Source organism: Cryptomeria japonica, chromosome 10 (genome assembly GCF_030272615.1).
Source record: "Cryptomeria japonica chromosome 10, Sugi_1.0, whole genome shotgun sequence".
Classification (NCBI taxonomy): Eukaryota; Viridiplantae; Streptophyta; class Pinopsida; order Cupressales; family Cupressaceae; genus Cryptomeria; species Cryptomeria japonica.
Genome location: NC_081414.1, coordinates 126,673,886 through 126,695,769, shown reverse-complemented (window position 1 = coordinate 126,695,769; position 21,884 = coordinate 126,673,886). Strand labels below are relative to the sequence as shown.

The window sequence follows — 21,884 nt, the reverse complement described above, 5'->3', positions numbered from 1 at the left end:
CCTCCAAGTCGCAACACCTGAAACATCAAAGTGGAGAAATGCAAAGCATTCTCCAGACCAATCAAATCCACTTCTAACAACCAAACTGTCAACAAACAACAATCACTAGCCACTTTAATTGCAACACCAAGAACCTGAAAAGATAGCAGTGCAATGTCTACAACATAAACATCATGTCCAAATCTGCAAGACCAAATTTTCAAATGTGGAGGAATGCAAAACATTCTTCCAGCCAGACTTTAGATACTCTTTCCTACATATCACATCTCATATTGCAAACATTCCGGAAACAACATTAACCTGAACAAAAGTGCCAAAGCTAAGGAAAACACATCCTAACCATCATCATAATGCTACAAATCCACAATTTATTACCATTAAGACATCATACAAAATGTAGACATCAGACACCAAGAAGGTGGACATCCACAACCCAAAGCAACTATAATCAGTAATAACTATCTCCTCAAATTTTACCAAAACATATCTAACAACCCAATACAGAACAGCAAGTTGACAACAAATGACAACACTGCCAACAATTTCCCATTGATATCAACAACACAACAACATCAATGACCACACAACAACTGCCCATCATTAAGAACACGTCATCAAGGACAACACATGCTCTCAGACATTAGATTGACATCAATGATAACACATATTGCCAACAAAATCAAGTCTTGCTTTGAGCAGAAGAAAATGCAACTAAAAGCCTTTGGGCATATTCGTTGTTTGTTTCATAACACTTGCTAACTAATTCCATGTGTCTATTTATTTGGTCAGTGTGTGCTAAGTACCTGAAGGAGACAATACATAAAAAGGCCTATTCCATTGTAATAAGAGCCACAAAAGTTATATCAGTAGTTTATTGCATGTGAGTTGTTGCTTATCATTCTTGGTCAACAATAAGGATTCCTTCCTGATTTTATATCATTACAATAGTTCTCCCAAACAAAAAAAATTGTGGAAACAAAGGATCCCTAACATTGTAACTTTTAAAATGCTATAAATTGCTTCTATAATTTGCTTGAAAAGACAATGGTGCATATGTTTTATCCATGTTTAACACAGAACCAACTTAAGGTTCAACCGCTCATCATTTTGGTTCACACCCCAATTATGAATTCCATAACAGTGCCTATCCCATTGTTATAAGACTAGCAGATGTCATGTCAGTTATTGTTCATCACTAGCTCATGGAGTTGCAACTATATTACACAGTATGTTGCTCATCATACTTGGTCCACAATAAGGTTTCCTTCTTGAACTTTTCATTACAATTGTCCTTCCAAGAAAAATTTGTCTTATTGAATTAAAATATCCCTAAGGTTGTAACTTGCAAAATGCTAAAAGTGCTTAAACAATTTGCTTGAAATGATGTTGCCCACATTTTATCCATGCTGAACACAGAACCAAATTTAGGCTCAGCAGTGTACCATTTTGGTTCACACCCCAATTATGAATTATGCCTTCAAGAATATGCAAACTAGTATTTACACGTACCCTATGACTTCTTCCTATCCAAATTCTAATTATAGTTTGAAACTTTGAGGAGTGTTAAGATCCTCCAGTTGACAAGTTTTAGTTGGGTGTAGTTATAACATTTGGCAAAAGTAAATGATTTCTGGCATGTCTCCTTGACTGTGATGAGTGGAAATCTTATGGTTCTTCCATCATGCAAAGGTATCTCTGATTCACAATTTTGCAAAGCTGGGAAAAAATGGAAGTTTTGTCAAATATTTGTTCAAACTTCAAAAGTTGGAGTTCTTGTTTAAACCTAGTATCTGAATGTTACATTCATTACAGAATTATAGCTCAAATATGGTACTATCATCAGCTAGTTGTTCAAGTCCTTGAGTTTAGCCTTCATCTGAGTCACGGCATTTGGCTTCAAATGTGCTAGACTAATTGGGATGATGTAAGAAAGTCATTTTCATTACTGTTACAGTGTTCCCTTCTATATTTGCAGGTCTTAACAGTGTTCTGTCCAAACAAAGAGGACTATTGTTGGCAGTAAACCAGCTTGTATGTTTCAGCTTGTAAACTAGGAGTCTTTTAGTGCGAATTGAAGGTTGTCTGTTGCATAACAACACTAACAGGTATTTGGTAATCTGTTAATGTTAAGCCAATAAAATATAAGGGATCTACATGATTGTTGGAATGGCGATGCTCCTCAGTTTTTTTATTGCATCTTAAATTCATTTTGGAGTCTCACATCAATAAGTTCTTTAAGTGATTCATTTTTTGATCATCGATCAAAATCCTTCTAAGCTTTTATTCATATCCACTTTTTGAAATGTACTGGATGGTTTTATGAGTTTCATACCTCAAGGACACCAACTCACAAAAGGATTGAGATATCATTAAAAAAAATTCAAATTTAATGTTGAATTCTTCAAACAATAGGACTTCACAAAGCAAGAGGTATGAAGATGTTATTTACTTAGTCAATATTGTTCCTGGTAGATTTAAAGAGCATGCACCATGTTTACAACCAAATAACATAATCTTGTGTAGTTGGCTAGAACTCTACAATTGCAATGAGATTGGTAATTTCACACGATCAAAATTGATATAGGAGGCTATAGCACATTTCTCATATATGGATCTTGCAAGTTGAAAAAGATTTTGCATTGAGTTAGCGTAAGTGAATGGTGAATTTCCCTCTAATGTATTTCATCATTACACAATGTAAAGGAAGATTTTCAGTAGAATTCATATTCTGATTCTGAAATCATATTTCAAGCAAGATTTAATTTTCAATATCAAATTCCAAGTAAGATTTAGTCCTATTTGGCAAGTAGAAATAACTACGCACTTTGGAAACACATCTCCACCCCTTGGTCTGATTCCTGTCCCCACGTTATTTCCCTACTCAAGCATTGTTTATAGGAATGAGTAGGTATTCCACTCATCCCTTTTTCACATTCCCGCATTTCCCTATCCCTCCCAAAGAGGGGCATAGGAAATCACACAACAATATTTGTTAATTTGCCATGAGTTTGGATGCTTGATGAAACTCATGGATTAAGACACGTGATAGTCACTAGTATTATAACTTAAGTTTTCTTCATGTGGGTTTGGAAATTACAAGAAGCCCGAAGGTCATATGATATCAAATCAAACTACCTTGCTAGGAAACATAGAAAATTAGCACAATGTCACAAAATAAGATGTTAAATACGAATAAAGTCCATGTAACTTAGATCTAGTGACATTGTCCAGGCACGAGTGCAATGACTACCTGCTCTGAATCTTTTTCTCCTTTGCTCCTAACTTCGGTATTTTGACCATATAATTCTAATAGCTTTAACATTGTTGAACACAGATAACCATAATCATAGTTGAAAATCTCAAGACTCAGCAATTACTATGCTAACCCAAATGAGAATCAGAAAAAACTCAAAAAACTCAGCAGTAGCTGGCAAATTTTTTAACATTATTATTTTTCAAAAACATGCATATTACTAAATTTAGGGAGCATATTACTGATCACTTTTCTATATAGATCGAAATTAGAGTTCAAAACATAATACTGATTACTTTCATATATAAATTAAAATTAAACAAGTTCAACATTGTCACCACCTCTATAATTACCCTATAGCTTGAGCCTATAAAATTTGAAGGTACAAGAGAAAAGAGGCATCTAACACTTAAAATTATTTTAAAAATTAGTGTAAAATGTAAATAGATTTTAATCTTATTAAAATGGTTTTGGATAAATAGTATAGAGCAAAGAAGCAAACATCGGGAAAAAATCGCAATCAGTGGCGATTAATCCTAGCATAACTATTGATGATATTGATGAACCGGTATAAGGACTGTTGGTGATGATATAATTGAGATGTTGTTTGATGACTTGATGATCAGTTTGTGTTGTCATTGATGGCAACTATGGTTACATTGTTCTATCATGTTATCTAAGTCGTCTATGATTGACCGGAAAGCTATGGAATGGATTTGACAATTAACTGGCAAATAGGACTTTAACTGGTAAATGTGAAACTGTGTTATGCTTAAGTAATTGGATCTAGAGATTGATGAAGAATTTGGTGTTGTGGTTTGGAATGTGTTTGTGACATTGTAATGAAGTTATGACCGGAACCGCATCATGTTTTGGCTACCGGAAGTTATGTTTGTGATTGACTGATGTATTTTCTGTACGGTTTTAGTAGGGTTTAAGAACCGGTATTCAAATCTTATAACCGGTAATGATTTTGAGTTCGGCGGTATATAACATTATGTTTGTAAGATGGTGATGACGTGGCTGAATTACATTAAGAACCGGTATTCAAATCTTATAACCGGTAATGATTTTGAGCATAGATGGAACACTCACAGAGTACTCGGCGAGTTTTTGAAACTCGCCGAGTTTTTATGACTTTAACTCGCAATAAAAACTCGCCGAGTAATCGCCAAGTTTTTTGCAAAAACTTGGCGAGTTTCTTTAAAAAACTTGGCTAGACTAAAAAAAGAGGCCCAAACATGTCAAAAAATTATCAATTTTTGTTTTTTCAGGTCAGTTTCATTCTCTTCATCAAAATATACACATGAAATATAACATTCAAGTATAAGTGGCATTTCAATATGTCTTTTTCCTTTCTTATAACCGCAAGGGGCGATGCCCCTTGACCCCAACTTGGGGGCGCTGCCCCCAAACCCCCGTCAAAAAATAGAGGGGGAAACTGCGCTGATGGAAGTAGGGAAAATTTAACCTCCGAGTCTGATTAAGCTCCATATAACAACATAATTAGCATTGAAGAAATCTTGGTATTATACATTTTAGAGTTGAAAGTTTGAAACTATATGAATGATGAAATTTCAAATATTGCGCGTTTGTAGATCTCCACCAAGATCTAGACCTATCTCTCTACCCCTCTTTTTCTCACCCTCAAACCCCGGCGAGGGGTGCTACTTTCAACCTAATTTTAATTTGTAGATGCTTGGTGGCAAAGTTGGGGTGGAAATACCCCAAATCTCAAAAACTTTGCCCTCATTATCTTATGCCAACCTTGTAGTTCATCCAGTTGTGAGCACAATTAGAGCTTGTTTGAAGCCATCGACACGAAGAAGAGGAGCAAGCTAGCTCAAAAACACCTCAATGACCTTGTCTTTGTGCAATATAATCTTCGATTGCACGTAAGGAAGGTAGAGGAAGTAGCAAGTGGTCCACTTGACTTGGATGATATAGATCCTTACAGTGATTGGACATCACAGGAGCAACCTCCATTGTTTTCTAAGGATGACAACACTGATTTGGAGAGGCATGCTATGGAGGAGGAGGGGGGTGGATTTGGTTTCACGCTGGATGACATTGAGGAGGAAGAGGATGAGGATGAGGAGTCATTGCCAGTGCCACAAGCAGGTGGAGACATAGCTTCATCCAGGATGGAGGATGAGCCAGCCATACCGAGCGAGGAGGCACAATCATGCCCACTGCAAACTTCTAGGACTAGACCCTCTAGTTTTACCTCTCCTCTAGTTTTAGCTAGAGCTGGGAAGAGGAAGTTGTAATTGTAATTTGTAATGATGTATTTACTTTTGGTTTTACAAAAACTATTTACTATTTTGCTTCCAGCCATCAGCATTCCTCATGAGGATGTGATTTTGTAGACACTGCACATTTAAATATATCTAGAATCAGCTTGTTTCTTTTGTGTTATCATTTATTGACTCATTGGATGCATCTTCTCATTAAATTTTGCGAAAAAAAAAAAAATTATTAAAATTAAGCGTGTTTTTACGTTGCCGAGTTTTTCGGCGAGTTTTTTTCTTAGGGGCTTGGTGAGTCGAGCCGAGTCGCGAGTAGTCCGACTATGATTTTGAGTTCGGCGGTGTATTACATTATGTTTGTAAGATGGTGATGACGTGGCTGAATCCGCGTGAAGTGATAAGATGTTGTTTTGGCGCGTACAAGGAGCGAATTTCTTGGGAATGAGCAAAGTGCTTAGTAGAATGAGCTGAGGGTTTGAAAGTGTATCAGATCGATGTGCGGTGATCATTCAACAGCTGTAATTGATTTGTAATTTGTTGTAATGATCCATATGATGATCTGTAATGATTTGTAAAGATCTGTGATGATCTATGATGTAAATCTTAGTATGAGGTTAGGGTTTTGTAACCGACTAAGTTGTAAAGTCTATTTAGGGTAAGTCTATGATGATTTACTGTGTCGGTGATCGAAAGAAGAGTGTGTGGCCGAACCAGTGTGTGTCTGCAAGAGAGAAGCAGATTGGAGCAGAAAAGGATCTATACAAGCAAGCAGAGAGTGTTATTTTCAGATCATACATTTTTTGTTCCCTAACAGTTGCAGCAGACTCAAAATCCCTTAACCGGGTAGGTCCTGACAGGCCTGATTGTTAAAACCCTTCACCAGGTGACTCATTAGTTTGGGTTTTAAATCCTTTCACAAGGTTACTCCGAACAGAGTAAAGCTCCTAACAGGACTGAGGTAAATCCCTTAACCGGGGGACTCCTAAAGGGTCTGCTCCTAACCAGGCATAATTGTAAGCTCCTAACTGGGCTAGGCTCCTAACAAGACGCATTCCGAAAGAGTGCAAAAATCTTGTGGGTACCAATTCCCACCGTGGTTTTTCCCATTTGGGTTTCCACATGAAAATCCTGGTGTTCATGTGTTGAGTTGATATCTTTCTATTACATGCATGTTGATGAACACTTAGAAGAACAGTTTGATAAATCTGATCAGCAGTATGTTTTCAGTTATTTCCGGTACTGTTTATGAGTTGTCTTGAAAGAAGTTTTTGCTGATTGTTAAAATTTTTAAGTTGATTGTTATTATTGATTCACCCCCCCCCCCCCCCCCCCCCTTCTCAGTAATAACCAGATCCTCACAAATAACACGAATAAAGTCCATGTAACTTAGATCTAGTGACATTGTCGAATCTTCTTCTCCTTTGCTCCTAACTTCAGTATTTTGACCATATAATTCTAATAGCTTTAACATTGTTGAACACAGATAACCATAATGATAGTTGAAAATCTCAACTCAGCAATTACTATGCTAACCTAAATGAGACTAAGAAAAAACTCGAAAAACTCAGCAATAGCTGGCAAATTTTTTAACATTATTATTTTTCAAAAACATGCATATTACTGATTACTTTTCTATATAGATCAAAATTGGAGTTCAAAACATAATACTGATTACTTTCATATATAAATTAAAATTATAATTCAACACACATCATAAATCAAAAAACAAGTTCAACATTGTCACCACCTCTATTATTACCCTATAACTTGAGCCTATAAAATTTGAAGGTACAAGAGAAAAGAGGCATCTAAAACTTAAAATTATTTTTAAAATTAGTGTAAAATGTAAATAGATTTTAATCTTATTAAAATGGTTTTGGATAAATAGTATAGAGAAAAGAAGCAAACATTAGGAAAAAATCACGATCAGTCGCGATTAATCCGTGATCGGGAAGGTATCGCAAAAAATTGGTCAACTGTTTTTTCAGATTTTTCAACTTTTTTTTTTTGATAAATCGCAAGAAAATTGTGAAAAAAAACCAGAAAAAAATGGAAATAAGGAAACCCGCCGCGAAACCCTAAAATGCGATAGGGTGCAAGAATGTGTTAAAAAATTCCAGCGACATGGGGTTGCAAGTCAACATTTTTATCCAGCATCTAAGGGTCTGCAAAATTTGTCATGGTCACTCAATCCATCACGTTAGTCGTTAAAAATCATTCAGGAATGCATAGGGAAGCGGGGAAGGCATACGGCCAAAAAAAACAATTTCAATTTATTTCTAATAAAAATTATAGTTTCCGTAAAAGTCCAAGTCCAGTTTAGATTTTAATTAAATGGGTGAAAATTATAGTTTAGATTTACAAACAATATTTTATTAAATCGGTGAATATTATAGTTTCTCTTTACTATCTAAACCCAACTTTTTTAGTGATATTAATTAATTTTTGGTTAATATTTATAATTTTATTATGTAATAAACTTATCAGGATTTTAATATTAAAATGAATATAAATATCAATATTTTTAAAATAGTTAGATAAAATTATTCAGCTTAAAACTTAAATAAAAATGTATGATATAGTTAACTATTAATAATAAATAATAGTTAAATATTTCTATATTTAAATCTGAACATAAAATTAAAATAAAATATATTATAATTTAGTGTGATTGTAATATTAAATTGAATATAAATTTCAATATTTTTTAAGATAGTTAAATAAAGTCACCCATACATTAAAATTAAAAGAAATAAAATATAATATAATTAACTATCAACAATAGATAATAGTTAAATATTTCAATATTTAAATCTGAATATAATATTAAAATAAAATATATTAAATATGATTAAAAAATATTCATATATATAAAATACAACTCTTAACTATTATTTATTGCTAATATATTTTTTAATTATATTTAATATATTAAAAATAATTAATAGTTAAGAATATATATTAAATATAATTAAAAAATAACAATAAATAATGCTTAAATATTTCAATATTTAAATCTGAATATAAAATTAAAATATAATATATTAAATATAATTGAAAAAATACACATAAATATATAACTATTAACTATTAAATTATTAATCATTGCTAGTGTGTCTATATATATATATATATCCATGTCCATCCAACTTTGCAAATCATGTGTTGAAGTCTATTTTTTGTTTGTTTACAATATCTCTATGCTATGGAAATGTCCTTACATATTAAAAAAATTGGTTTTTATTGTTTTTTTTTCAATTTTTTACATTTTTTTGTAAATCCGATTTTTTCAAAAAAATCTTGTACTTTTGATTTGCCAATTAATTCCCCAAACGATTAATGCTTCTTTGGTATAGAGAACATGTAGAAAGGAAATATTATAGTAATAAAATTAATATTGGTCCATAGTATTGTGAAACAATCCTGTCACACAATGGAGATGAATTGGTTGGAGTGTCAAATCACTAGATTAGTCATTTTTTACAGCAAAATATGCCAATGGGTATCCTTTTTTGCACATGGTTTGGTTGTTATCTCCCTCCAAATTATACTTGTTAAGGTTTTTGTAGTGTCTTACTTGGTGGCATCCAGCTTACAGCACCCTCGTATACATGAAAGCTGATATTTTTCAGTCACGCGAACGTTTTCAACAATCCCTTTGCATGTTTTCCAGTTGCAGACCCTGAACCTGTAACATGTTGTGACCAGCAGAAATAAACACCAGACTGGCGATTTCGTGGCAGAATGCAGACTAATGACCTCACACAAGCCCTGAATACTGTAAACGCAGCACACACAAGTGCCATCTACGAGTAAAAATTCCAAGAAAAATCAGAATGTGTCATGGAATGAACTTTTATCAGCAACAAAAAATTTCCTGAGTTGCAAGTAATGGTAATTTCCCTGCAAGTTGGGTGAATTATCCACAAAACTCAAGGTGAGCTTTTGCAATTACTAAATGGTGAATAATCCTGCAAGTACTCAGATTTTTGACACAAAATTACTCATAAAGTTTTGTAGCTATTATCACAATGAAAGTTAATCCGTCTACTTATAGACTCAACGCTCAATTGCCTCCAATTTGTGTCTAGGGTTTCAAGTAACAAAAGAACCTTCAAAGTTTATTTTATAATTTGTAGCATATGCCAAAAGATGTTCCCTAAGATTCAGCAAGATCCATATTAGCCTTATTTTTATTAGATTTGCAGGAGCAGGTTAGCCTTAGTTTTATTAGATTTGCAGAAGCAGGACTCAGTGAGTGCTAAATAACTCACATCAAACACATAATGAGCATGGTAAACTCGCCATTCAGCTCAACACTCAAAGCTTGCAAGAACAACTCAGTCAACATGATACTTATAAATGATCTGCAATTCAAAGTATTGATAACAAATAACTCTGGAAAATTTTATCCTAGAAGTTTTCTAATATTTGCTTGTTCTTTCACTACTCACTAAGTTGCTGGTACGGGTACAGGTACAAGAACTTGGTACGTGGGTACTGGCAATTTTAGTTGTCAAGTTCTTGATTCTGGTCTGCACTTCCAAACCCCCTCATTGTAATCAAATTTCTTATATGACAAGAGATCCCACTAACTAGTGGGGGTTTGGGAGTGGAGACCCTAAAGGGTTTGAGGGGCAGCAATGATAAGCTGCACAAGGTGTTAGATGTGAGAAAAACCCAATGATAGAAGGGGTGCTGGTAAACAAAATTGGGAAACAAAATTTCCTTGCATGCTGGGAATCTTGGGGGCTATGCCCCCAAAAAATAAAAAATTTAGAGAAAATGAGAAAAGAGAGTGAAGAGAGCAAAATGATCTTTGTGTTGGGCAAAATGATGCTTTAAGGGCATTTTAGGGTTTTTCGATGCAAAAAAAGGTCAATGTCTTTTTTGTTACCTTTTGGGGCTCAACACCTTTGGGTACGCTTGGTACATACCCTAGGTGTACCCAGACACCCGAATACGTACCTAGGGCATATTCAAGCATAGCCCCAGGTGAACCCATGCCCAGACGTACCTAGCACGAGTGTGGGACACCTTAAGGGCATACTTGATAACACAGACTACTCATAATACTCATACTCTTTGGCTGTGGCAAGTTGATTCTAAGTACAATTTTGGCTACTAGAATAAAACTGGTAAGGTGAACCTATGGGCCATAGGCTATATGTGTCAATGTTATTCAAACCCCAACGAGATAACCTCACATGTAACCCAACTAGCCCACATTAACTCAGAATTATGCACATAATTTGTTGGTTGCTCTATAGCTTTAAGTAAACCAAAAGAATATTTTAATATAAATAAGTATTAGGAGCACACCAAGAGGCTTCCCCTATTTACCCAAATACAATATAGCATACACATCTCAATATTATGCATGTTAGTACATAACAATTTGCCACAAAAGTTGCTCGAAGCTGTATTAATTTCTATTTTGTTTTAGTTCTTAAATCAGATGTATAAACAAAGCTAATGCATGCGGTGTTAAAACAGGAAATAGTGCTATATTTTATCAAAAAAAGTGAAGATCCTCCTTGAAAGTATATGGAATAAGTTTGTGCATTTATAAACATGCCCTAGTACACACAAAACATGTTTTCTTTGGCATAAAAGCTAGTAACACATTCATACTTAAGTGTTAAAATACAGTAGGTTGCCATAAAATAGTTTCCATCTATATGTTACTATAATTTCAAAAATAAAGGCATGACACTGAGTTCTTTAAAATGCACACAAAACCTTTTGAATTCACAAATCAGAAAATGAAATCAACAAGTCAATTAACAACTTGAGCAGCCATTTTTAAAATACACAATCATACCAAACAGAACGATAATGGCCTATTTTGAAAGAAATGTACCCATACATCAAAATGTAGTCCTAACAGCACTATCATGCAGAAGATGCATCATAGAGGTAGTAAAAACACTATTTTTGTTGGGAAGCACTTTTTCTGCCTTCTTTACCATTAACAATTAAACAAAAAGTTGAAACCAAATTTTGAAATGTATGAAGCACATAGTGTTTAATGGTAACCAGACCAAGAGTTTTATCTCTTTCCGAAGTTAACAAATCGAAATTGGGTATGGGTATTGGTAAATGAATACAGTTTATTGGTATGACAAAAAACTGGGGTTGAGTACTAGTGAGTTGGGTGGGAATTAGCCAACGGCCCCTTAGAATAGTAGGGGCCCTCCTGCACACTCTACATGGAGACAGGCTAGCAACTATATCTCCCACCCAACCCGGGGGAGAACTGGCACAATCATAATTATACATATTTGCAGCCTAAAAAATAAGAATTAAGTTCAGAATACCATATATCATACATATGTTAAATAAAACTACCATAAATATTACAAATACAGAATAATAATTCAATATCAATTTAAATCAACAATAAATTAATAAATATTTTTTATTTATTTAAATCAAAAGAAGTAAATATTTATTTTGTATTTTATAGTTTTTAGATAAACTTTAAACATATTAAAATCAGAACATTAAAAATGAGTGAGGTAATTTATTTTAAATGTTTTGTTTCGATTGGAAAAAATATACTGTTTGCTGTAAATAGGAGTTAAGTGTCAATAATCACAACAGTGAGCTCCATTTGTCTTCCTTCAAAATAAGGCTGCAAAGGATAAGAACCCAAGCTTTGAACTATCAAAATAGGCCTTCCTGTTTGAAACCTGTGTCTTCAAGTTCACCAAACTTTTCGCAGTTGCTGCACTTGACACACAAAATAGGTAAATATGCCTTGAGAAATTTGCAGATATAGTGTTAGTATTTGGTGACAGTTTTCAGGGCTTAATGGGCCAAAGAGTCAACAACAAATGAGTTGAAAATTTTGTTGACTTCTGGAATCTTTCTGGATTTTCCACATTAACCTCAGAATCACCCAGGTTCAACCTGCAATATTTACAGATGATTCTGACTATTACGAGCCAGACCCTGTGCAAAGCCACAATTCCAATATGACTCATACCTAGAAACAACCAATTTTCCAGCTGATTTAGTAACATAGCTCTTTCATTTAAACTTATTAATTTAATACTTTGTTGCAGATTCATGGTGGCAACAACCCCAAACACAATATTTGTTTGTTTCTACCTTTCTTCTTTCTTTCATACTTAAGCAACTAGATTGAATCACACCTCAAGTAGATTAAATCCTTCATAGATGTCTTCCATAAGTATCTCTTCCCCATTTCCTTCAAATTCTCTTCACAAAGCAAATATCACATCCATAAAAAACCAAAAAGAAACTCCAAATAGACTGCTCCTCTAGCTTAACAAGGGCTCTTCCTCAGGGATATGTAGACCATTACGAAAATCTGCAAGATTTATGGCACACAGTTAAGCCAACAGCCACTGGATTCTTGTTAGGTTAACAATAGCAACATAAATCCAAGTAAACGACGCTAAACACCAGCAAAGCAGAACATGAGGAGACCTCCAATTATGTTGTTGTCACTGCACCCTAAAAGATCAGTCATTCAAAACGTCAAGTGCTCTACAACATCCTTCCATATAACTGGAGGGTCAAAACAAACCATTGGTTCTTGACACGACTCATCTGTAACTGCTGAAAGATTAAGGATTACATGTGAATCTCTTCTTGCAGAGTATTTGAGCAGAGCAAAGAGGGATTTCGCTGCAACTAGTTTTCAACATATCATAGAGTATTTTCTGTAGACATCCCTCACCAAACAAAGATATTAGCATACAGCTAGGCATCATTGCCATCATGCATGCAACTTGCTATCACATATAGGTAATCCACACACATTGCTTGAAATTGAAGCACACTTCAGCATTTTGGGAGGAATCCATGCATATACCATGTTCCATCCAATGTTTTACACTACATACTGTCTCAACATTCAGCTAAGCTATACAGAAACTCTTTACATTAAGTTGTGATATTAGGTACTCTACACTATGTACAATAATATATTCATCCCAATGAGTCATAAAAGTTGTAATTATAATGTGAAGACATGGATTTTTGTAGACAGGTATGTGACAGTGCTCAGATCTGTAAAATACAGACTGTGCCATGATTGCAGAAGTATCCTGAATGGGAATGCATTTGCAGAAGTATCCACCAACAGTACAGATACCAGAACTTGGGATCCAAACTGAACAATCCTGTTTCAGCTACTTTTGTCAACAGAACTTCTTTGGCCGGGAGAAGCATGGAAATATATGAATATGTGAGAACTCTGTTGTGCATGGGAATATATGAATATGTGATCATGTTGGTTGTAAAAAAGGCAGCAGGAGGACAATTGTTTGTTGTTCTTTCCTAGAGAAGGAAGAAATCATTTGTTGTATATTCTTCCATAATTGACAAGAAACAATCATGTGTTGTCTTTCTAAAAATAAGGCAAGAGGTAAATAGGATAAGAATATAGAAGCCTAAAAAAACAAAGGAGGAACGCAGCTGATACAGAAGGAAGCAGATTGCATCCATGATGAGTTTTACTGAATGGAACAAGGGGCAGATTGTATCCATATTATTTTTTGCATAGCTCATTGTATATGCCATTTACTACATAATATAGGTAGTAGGCAATTGCCACTACCGCAGACTGGTTTTTCTTTCTTTGGAGGGTATCCAGGATAAATATGATGTTTAATTATCCTCTTTCCCTCTCTCTAAATTACTAAAACTGTCATAATTTTCCAATTAAGTATTACTGTATTAATTCTTAATTCTATAGATTCTAAAATGAAAGATTATATATCATACATACAGTTAAATTCACATAATTTTCCAATTAACTGTATTAATTCTTAATTCTATAAATTCTAAAATAAAAATTCATAGATCATATACAGTTAAATTCACATTGCCCTCTCTTTGTTCTTGTGTAATCAATTACAATTCTACTTTTAATTCATTCACTGTTCAATTTTGTAACTCATTTTTATATTGCAATTGTTGTTATGTTTGCTTCCATTTATAACACATCTAAGTTTCAACAAGTAAGAGTGTTGTCTCTAGGATTCAAATCATAGGATTATACATTAGCATTGCTGGCTCTTTATAAAACTTAAGGATTTTCTTATTCATAGAAGCAACCACTAAGGAAATCTCTCAAAAATATATTGCAATCTGCATTGAAACATAAAAATAGTTTTCTGCTTGCAATTTTGACAGCTGAAACTAAAACAATTATTTTGACCTATCTAACATAGGCAAGTATTCTTAAGTGTGTCAAATGTAAGAACAAAAAAAACTTTTAGCCATTGTCACTATTAAAGGTCCAAACATGTACCTTTTCTCCTGCAAATTTTTGAAGTTCTGATGAGGCTCAAACACAGGCACTAAGTCTGTTTTCCTTGATTCAACTATACAAGTTTGGATATTCTCAATATCTATTTCCCCATCAGAGCCGACTACATCAGAACTTTCCTCATTTGTACTCTTTGATATCATCGAATAAAAGCATATCTGAAATTCAACCACGCATTACTGCAAACTCCTGATCTTACAAGGTGATTGCTATGAATAAGCACTGAACATGATACTATTCAAATAAAGGATTAATAAGATTATATTTCTACCTCAGATTTTGCCCAGACTGGAGGCCACCTCTGGTGTGTCTGCATTTCCGCATTTGAGATGTACTCACAATGCTTCTCTTTAGCTATTATTTCTTCTTTCTCAGAACTTTCATTGTCGGTAGAGTTAGAAATAGCTGTTGAATTTCCATAACCCTCCAAACCTCTCTGACTTATTTCCCCAGCAAGAGTTTCACAAGAAAGATTATCAACATTCTCTTCCCTCTCTACCCAGTTTAATTTCCGAGCTACATCCCACTTTTGAAGTGGCTCAACAAAAACTCCGAAGTCCTGTGTTTGGCTTGGCCCAGAAGGGTGAACACCAATTCCACCATTACTGCTGTGGGAGACATATTCATGCCCAGTAGTGTGAAAAGCATATCGTATAAGATGACCAGAGGAAGAGAATACCCATAGCTGATCCTTTGAGAGGGATTTTCCCAGATCATTTTCAACATTACAACCACTACTATTGTGGAAAAGTGCAGCAACAGCAGGAGATTTCATCTTGCCTGTTGCAACAGCTGCAGCGCTACTTACAGGATTATGCCACATGCCATTACCATTCTTTATCCTAGTCACAACAGACAAGTTAATAGGATGTGGAGGTGGTGAAAGAGCTTGCTGATTTATCTTCAACGGCTCATTGTTTGACCACCAGGGGAGTGTAGAACTCGGTGCTAAAACACACCTCCTACTTCCATTCATGCTACCATCCCCATGGGTATGTGCACCGACGACCCCACCATATGGTGATATAGCAAACAAATGAGTTGTTCCTTTCAATGTGCTAATGGCAATCCAATGACTATCATAACTGAAGCTGATATCCTGTATAACCTGCTCATAATAAATGAAATTAAACTCCAACCAATGGCTTTTACCTCACAATTGTTTAGACAACTTAGAAATATGAATTATTGTTAAAAGCTAATCACTCACTGCATTTGTCAGCCCTCGATTGAGTTTGTACAGATGCACATGTGACATATTCGGATCACCTAAAGTATGCCGCAAGCCACTTTCTATTGAAGGAGCCATAATGCGATATACATTGAGACTATGCCCATGTATGGATGCAGTAACAAGAAGAGTACCACTGGGATCAAAGCACAATGCAGAAAGAGGGCTGTTATGGGCTCTAAATTGGGCAACAATTGATTTGCTTACGAAATCTCTAACAACCACCTGCAGAAAAGGATTGTCATTTAGAAAACTAATATCTATCACTGTCCAATATTTGACAGAAAAGTTGCAATCAATGAGCTCATTGGGCCTTTAACTGTATGGAAATGATTCTCTCTCCACTTATCTTACACTTTTTTGTATAAATAAAAAGATTTACAGTGCGCAGAAGAGTACTACACAAATATAGAGATGAGGTAAAATAACAATGCAAAAGAGTTTTCACATGAATATCTGCTTCAATTTTTATTTCATGCTCTTATTAGGGACCAAAAAAATTCATAAATTAGTGCAAAATGTGTATAAGAAGGGATGGAGACTTGCAGTCTTTGTCTTTGTTGTATAAGGAATTGACAAATTCATTTAACAATATCCAATTCAGATGACTAATTACGCATGCTCATGTGGAAAATTGAGATGACCTGAAAAAATTTTAAAATACATACCATGCCTGCGTATTCTGGCTCATATGTATGGCCTGCAAAACCATTACTTTTGTTTTTCCAGTTTGTGCTTCCTGATCCTGGAAAACTAGAATCATCAGGGAGAAGCTCGGAACAGTATCTAGTTAATTTCTTAAATCCCATGTCTCCAATGGTCACGATACCAGCAGCAATTTGCTTGCTAGATTCTTTTGCGTAATGTGCAACTAAGCTTCCATTTGCAGGTGATGTTGATGGGCTGACACCTGGTGATGGAGTAAGATTTTGGGGACTAACACGACCAGTATTTTGAACCATAGCATGATTAGCAGCATATGCCAACCACCTTGGGCCCACATCCATTGGACCATACCCTATGTTTAGACCCAATGGTCCTTGTCCACCTTGTGGTATGGGATATGTAAGCAAACTGAATTTTGTTTCAAGAGTTGCTGCATCATAACAGTATATCTGTAAAGGGAAAGCAAAGGAATCAGAAAATCTCAAATGCAAATGCCCAACACAAAGCTGACCTCAATTCTTATTTGAAGGTAATTGGACTTCATCTTTCTTACTTGTGTAGCAAGGGCTACAGCAATGATATTTGTGCTGCAACGAACCATATAAATAGCTGACCGAAATTTCAATTCATGCACATAAGTGTGTGATCTGAAGGAATAAAATTGAATAACTGTGGGAACAGGATAGCTGCTTCCTGTTTGGGTAGGACTGCCTTCATCACCATCATATCCAGTGCCAAACCCACCTTGAACACTGTCTCCACCAGTAGTTTCATCTTCTGTAACAACTAATAATAGAGGCCGAGAATCTTGAAAACATTCAACTTCTGGCTCCAATTTACTTGGTTCAGGCTGCATTCGTAAGAATGCAACTGGACCATCCCGTTTTGAGACCAATTCCTGTACATTATCCGCATTCTCAACATCCCAAACTTGGAAACCATTTTTATATGTCAGCAAGAGCACATGTCGAACATTCCCTGCACCAAGCTCTAGTTTATCAAAACCAGCCCACTGCACCTGTCTCCACAGAACATGTTAGTCTGCAGCTTCCAACTGAACATGCACTCTACAACATAAATGAAAACAATTTGAAAAGTTTAATGCAATTTTACCCCCAACTTTTCCATTTCTCCCTTGGTGCAGAAAATGGAAGCAGAGGGGAGACAGTCACATCTTTACAAGTTGACAAACAGAAAAATATGGTGAAAAAATGCACATAATTTACACTACATTCAATGAAATTGGAAATAAAGGATACAACAGAATAGCTGCAAATCATACATATTAATTTCTGATTTCTGGTTCTCACTGGAGAAGATATTTTTTCAGCTCTTAAGGGGTATTGAGTTCCCTTTCATATACAAGTAAAAAAATGCCAGCAAGCTTGGCAATCTATGAAAGGAGAAAATTCTACACAAGCTTTTGTATGACCTCAGTCCTAGTCAAATTCTACACAAGCTTTTATATGACCTCAGTCCTAGTCTCTAACAACTAGGACTCAGGTCAAATAAAGTAATTCCTACACCGAAGAGATTCCAGCTAGGCCTATACCTGTTCGATTTTTTAATGATCTAATCTCTTTATTATCAAATTTCATTATAGCATATGAGGTTCCTTGAACCAGTCATCCCTTACAAAAAGGCTTCAAACATAATCTAATTTTCACTGGTTGAAGTTCACGTTCATTGTTATCAGATATATCATTTTTAAATTTTAATCAAAAAAATATTTTTCTGTGAGGATAAAACACATGAGCCTGTTTCACTTTCTGAGCTCTACTAGAATTCTGTAACATTCAATGCAGCGTGTCTTACTGTTTGCAAGAAAATTGTCAAAAGAAAATGAATCAGAACTAATTTTCAGTATTCATTATAGGGAGGGCTTTCCCTGACGCATTAAGGGAAAAATTGAAAGCTTTCTTTTTGCTTTTGAAATTTGATTTCAAATTCATTTGTTAGTACCATTACTATAGCCTTGCCTTTCTTGTTTCCTGCAATTAATAGATAACTTAAACAGCCACCCACATATGATTCTCAAGTCAATATATTATACAAGGCCGATGCAATCACATGATGATTAAGTATTAAAATTTTATTGTTAAAGGTATTTAATTTTGACAAATTACTGTCTAGATCCTCAAAGTAAAATTCTAAGGGTAAACTAACAACTGAAAGAATATAATAGCAATCATCAGTATACTATTAGAAAATGCAAAACCCCAAAAATCTAGTATGATTAAAAAATTCAAAGCTCATCTGGATTTCTAATCACAAGGTTTTAAAACAAATTAACTACATCACTAAACTATTCATACGATATAATCACATACACTGACAGCGCCCCTAATCAATTCATTCAAAAGGAGGTAATTCAACTAAAGGAATTCTATCTGTCCATCCTAATAGTTCCTTAAATTAACTACTGGCCACATTATCTTAAGATTTGACATTGTCTGGCTACTCATGCCATTAAAGTTAGATGGTTTATGTTTCTCTATGTGGTCATTTATATATAGATGATTTTTCTGAAACACGCTGAATCGTACCCCATTTCCAATATTTCAAATTCTGTACATTTACATTGTTTTATACTACTTCAAACTCAGACAAATCTATTGTGATTCCTCTATGTGCTTACCTCACTCTTTAAAGATTCAAAGTAAATTTATTACATTCTAACAATATTCAATTTCTTTAACTCTAATTTCAAGTCCAAATTGTAACATTCTGAATTGTTCAATTTCTGAAAGTACTAAGATAAATTAAGACATAAAAGCATTGATGCAATTTTATTGAAACAATTGTACATGTTGGTGCTTGCCAGGGCAAATAAGCTTTGGAGCTTCAGGTCCAAACCCGCAGAATACTATTGTGATGAAATTGGTAAGTATACTGCAATTCTGGGTGCAACATACATCAATCCAAATCTTACCAATTGAAAAAACTCAGAAACATTTTAGGCACGAGAACAATACATCAATTATGCACTGCAGTGATCTCAAATTGAAATATTTGACCAAACAAGGACTTGCCTGTTCTCGCTCGAGGTCATCTTCAGTATGGGCGACTGACGATGCAACGGAGGCCCCTGCAGAGCAGACAGTAGAAGCAATAGAACTGGCATTTCCAGAGACAGTCTTGAGGTAGCTGGAAATAACACGGAATGAAGTAGGGAAGAAGCTGCCCTTCCTGCTGTTCCTTCTTCTAACCCCAACTTCATTCCTCATCCCCTCTAATTCTCATTCAATTACACGTATATTTGCAGTTATAGCCTGATACATAGAGTTTCACATTCAGTCACACATATGTTTGCTTTCATCATCTATTACATCAAATTTTTTATTCAAATATGCATATCTGCATATACTTGCACACATAACCTAATATATAAAAACTTTAAGCCACACATACACATATATGCAGTCATAACCTGGTTTTTTAAGTTTTTTAATTCAATCACCACATTTACAATCATAACCACTAAATTTAAATTGAATTACAGATACATTTGTACTAATCACTTTGTAAATATAGTCTTTAATTCAAGTATACATATATTTACAGTTATAACATACAATACAAAAGTTTATACTCGATTACACATACATTTGCAGTCATTACTTGCATATGAAATTTTAAATTCAATTACCATAGTTAACAGAAAACTCATACTCTGATCCATGTTGCTCGTCTCCGATACCAGGAATGCATACCTGTCAGAGAGATGCATAAGGGGTCTCCATGTATTATCAGAGACTTCAGATGTCCGTTTCCTAGCATCTCTAGGCGTCCCTCGAAAACTAGGAAACTTCCTATTGAAGCTTATTAATAGATTTCATTAATTTATCTTCAAGCACTAGTAAATGGCTGAACACAGTTAAAATAATTTGTCGAAAAAGCTAACAAAATTCCACTATTCTAATTTTGGGTATATAAGTTAATGTATTATTTTTCACAATTATTTTTGCTAACCAAAACCAAAAGTAGTAATAGTTGTAATAGAAAGAGGGGCATTCCGTGGTAGTCACTTCCACTAATTAACTTTAAGCTATATAGTGTATATTTAACTTAAATGTGAAACTCTTAAATTTTATATATTCAATTTTTCTAATTTCTTTTTAATATTTTCTCATACACCTCTGTACCATGTTTTTTCAAATGATTTATCTATCCACACCCAAGACAGCATCCAATTTATAGTCAATTATACATAAACTTGAAGGAATACCCTGGTAAGTGAAAATTTGTATTCAATTGCACATACATCTGTCATCATAACCTAACCTAACCGAATACAAGATATTTCAAATCCAATTTGGCATGCATTTCCAATCATAACCTGAAATTTCTAATTCAATTACAATTACGTATGCATTTATAGAAAGAACCTGGTGCAAAAATTTTAAATAAGGACAATCAGAGAATTGGATTAAAGAAAGTTAGTTACACATATTCTAAGAAAAAAATTCAGACTCATCTTTACAAAAATTTAAAACAAATAAACACAGTTGTAGAATTGCCTCATACCAATTTGGGCCGAAGCACGCTAATAATTGTCTCTGCTCAACTTGATTTAACAGGGCGTTTACTCAATCAAGTAGGATTTCTTCACCTGAAAGAAATTGTTCGCGGCAAAAAAAAAAGAAGAAGTAGTCAATAAATTAAAGTGGAGGGGTTCGATCCCACGACTTCTGGCTTCAGAATAACCGTATGCTCAAGTACCACCAATAATTCTGTTCCTTGCACGTAACAAATAACTACTGCTGGAAAAACCGCTTCGATATTATATAGGCGGGAAATCCAAGCAAACCGGTTTGCTAAAACCACTTAATTAATATTTTTGGGGGTAGTGTTAAGCACGCATTTCCCCCTCCTCCGAGCTGCCGTGCATTGCAAGACAAACTTACTGAAGTAAATTGATTAGTGAAAAAAAATTACGATTTACCAGCCGTCATTTCTTGGGCGCGTTTTTACCTTTTACTCCTGTCGGTCTTGGTGACGTGGAAGGCTTACAGTAACGTGGCAGGCTTACAGTAGCGTGGCATACGATATTTCCGGTGATGGGTGTTCACACTTTTTGCGGTTGGGAATAAGACGTGAGTTGAATTCCCACTCCTTGTGATTTTGCAATAGATTTTGTTTGCCTTTGGATTGTGTTCTCCACCCCTTTTTTGGGGT

General features: G+C 34.7%; 1 protein-coding gene and 1 long non-coding RNA gene across 4 annotated transcripts in view; both read right to left on the bottom strand.

The window, feature by feature from the left end:
• Window positions 1-21,599, bottom strand: part of LOC131030874 (autophagy-related protein 18g) — an 89,828-nt gene extending 68,229 nt beyond the window's left edge. Inside the window, exons 1-7 of one of the 3 annotated variants that reach the window (XM_057961818.2) lie at window positions 21,234-21,599; window positions 19,739-19,978; window positions 17,260-17,724; window positions 16,709-17,155; window positions 16,020-16,265; window positions 15,081-15,917; window positions 14,792-14,967 (exon numbers count right to left, since the gene is read on the bottom strand). In XM_057961818.2, the coding sequence (XP_057817801.2) occupies window positions 14,792-14,967; window positions 15,081-15,917; window positions 16,020-16,265; window positions 16,709-17,155; window positions 17,260-17,724; window positions 19,739-19,933 (2,366 nt within the window). In that variant the 5' untranslated portion in view covers window positions 19,934-19,978; window positions 21,234-21,599. Of the gene's footprint in view, window positions 1-14,791; window positions 14,968-15,080; window positions 15,918-16,019; window positions 16,266-16,708; window positions 17,156-17,259; window positions 17,725-19,738; window positions 19,979-20,355; window positions 20,472-21,233 lie in introns of those variants that run through there. The other 2 variants (XM_057961820.2, XM_057961819.2) reach the window with 2 other exon arrangements.
• LOC131030875 (uncharacterized) lies at window positions 12,009-13,305 on the bottom strand. The gene is made up of 2 exons (XR_009102954.2): window positions 12,961-13,305; window positions 12,009-12,841 (listed from the first exon to the last, which is right to left on the bottom strand). It is a non-coding gene; the product is annotated as an uncharacterized LOC131030875 (long non-coding RNA).
• Window positions 21,600-21,884: the final 285 nt, after the last annotated feature.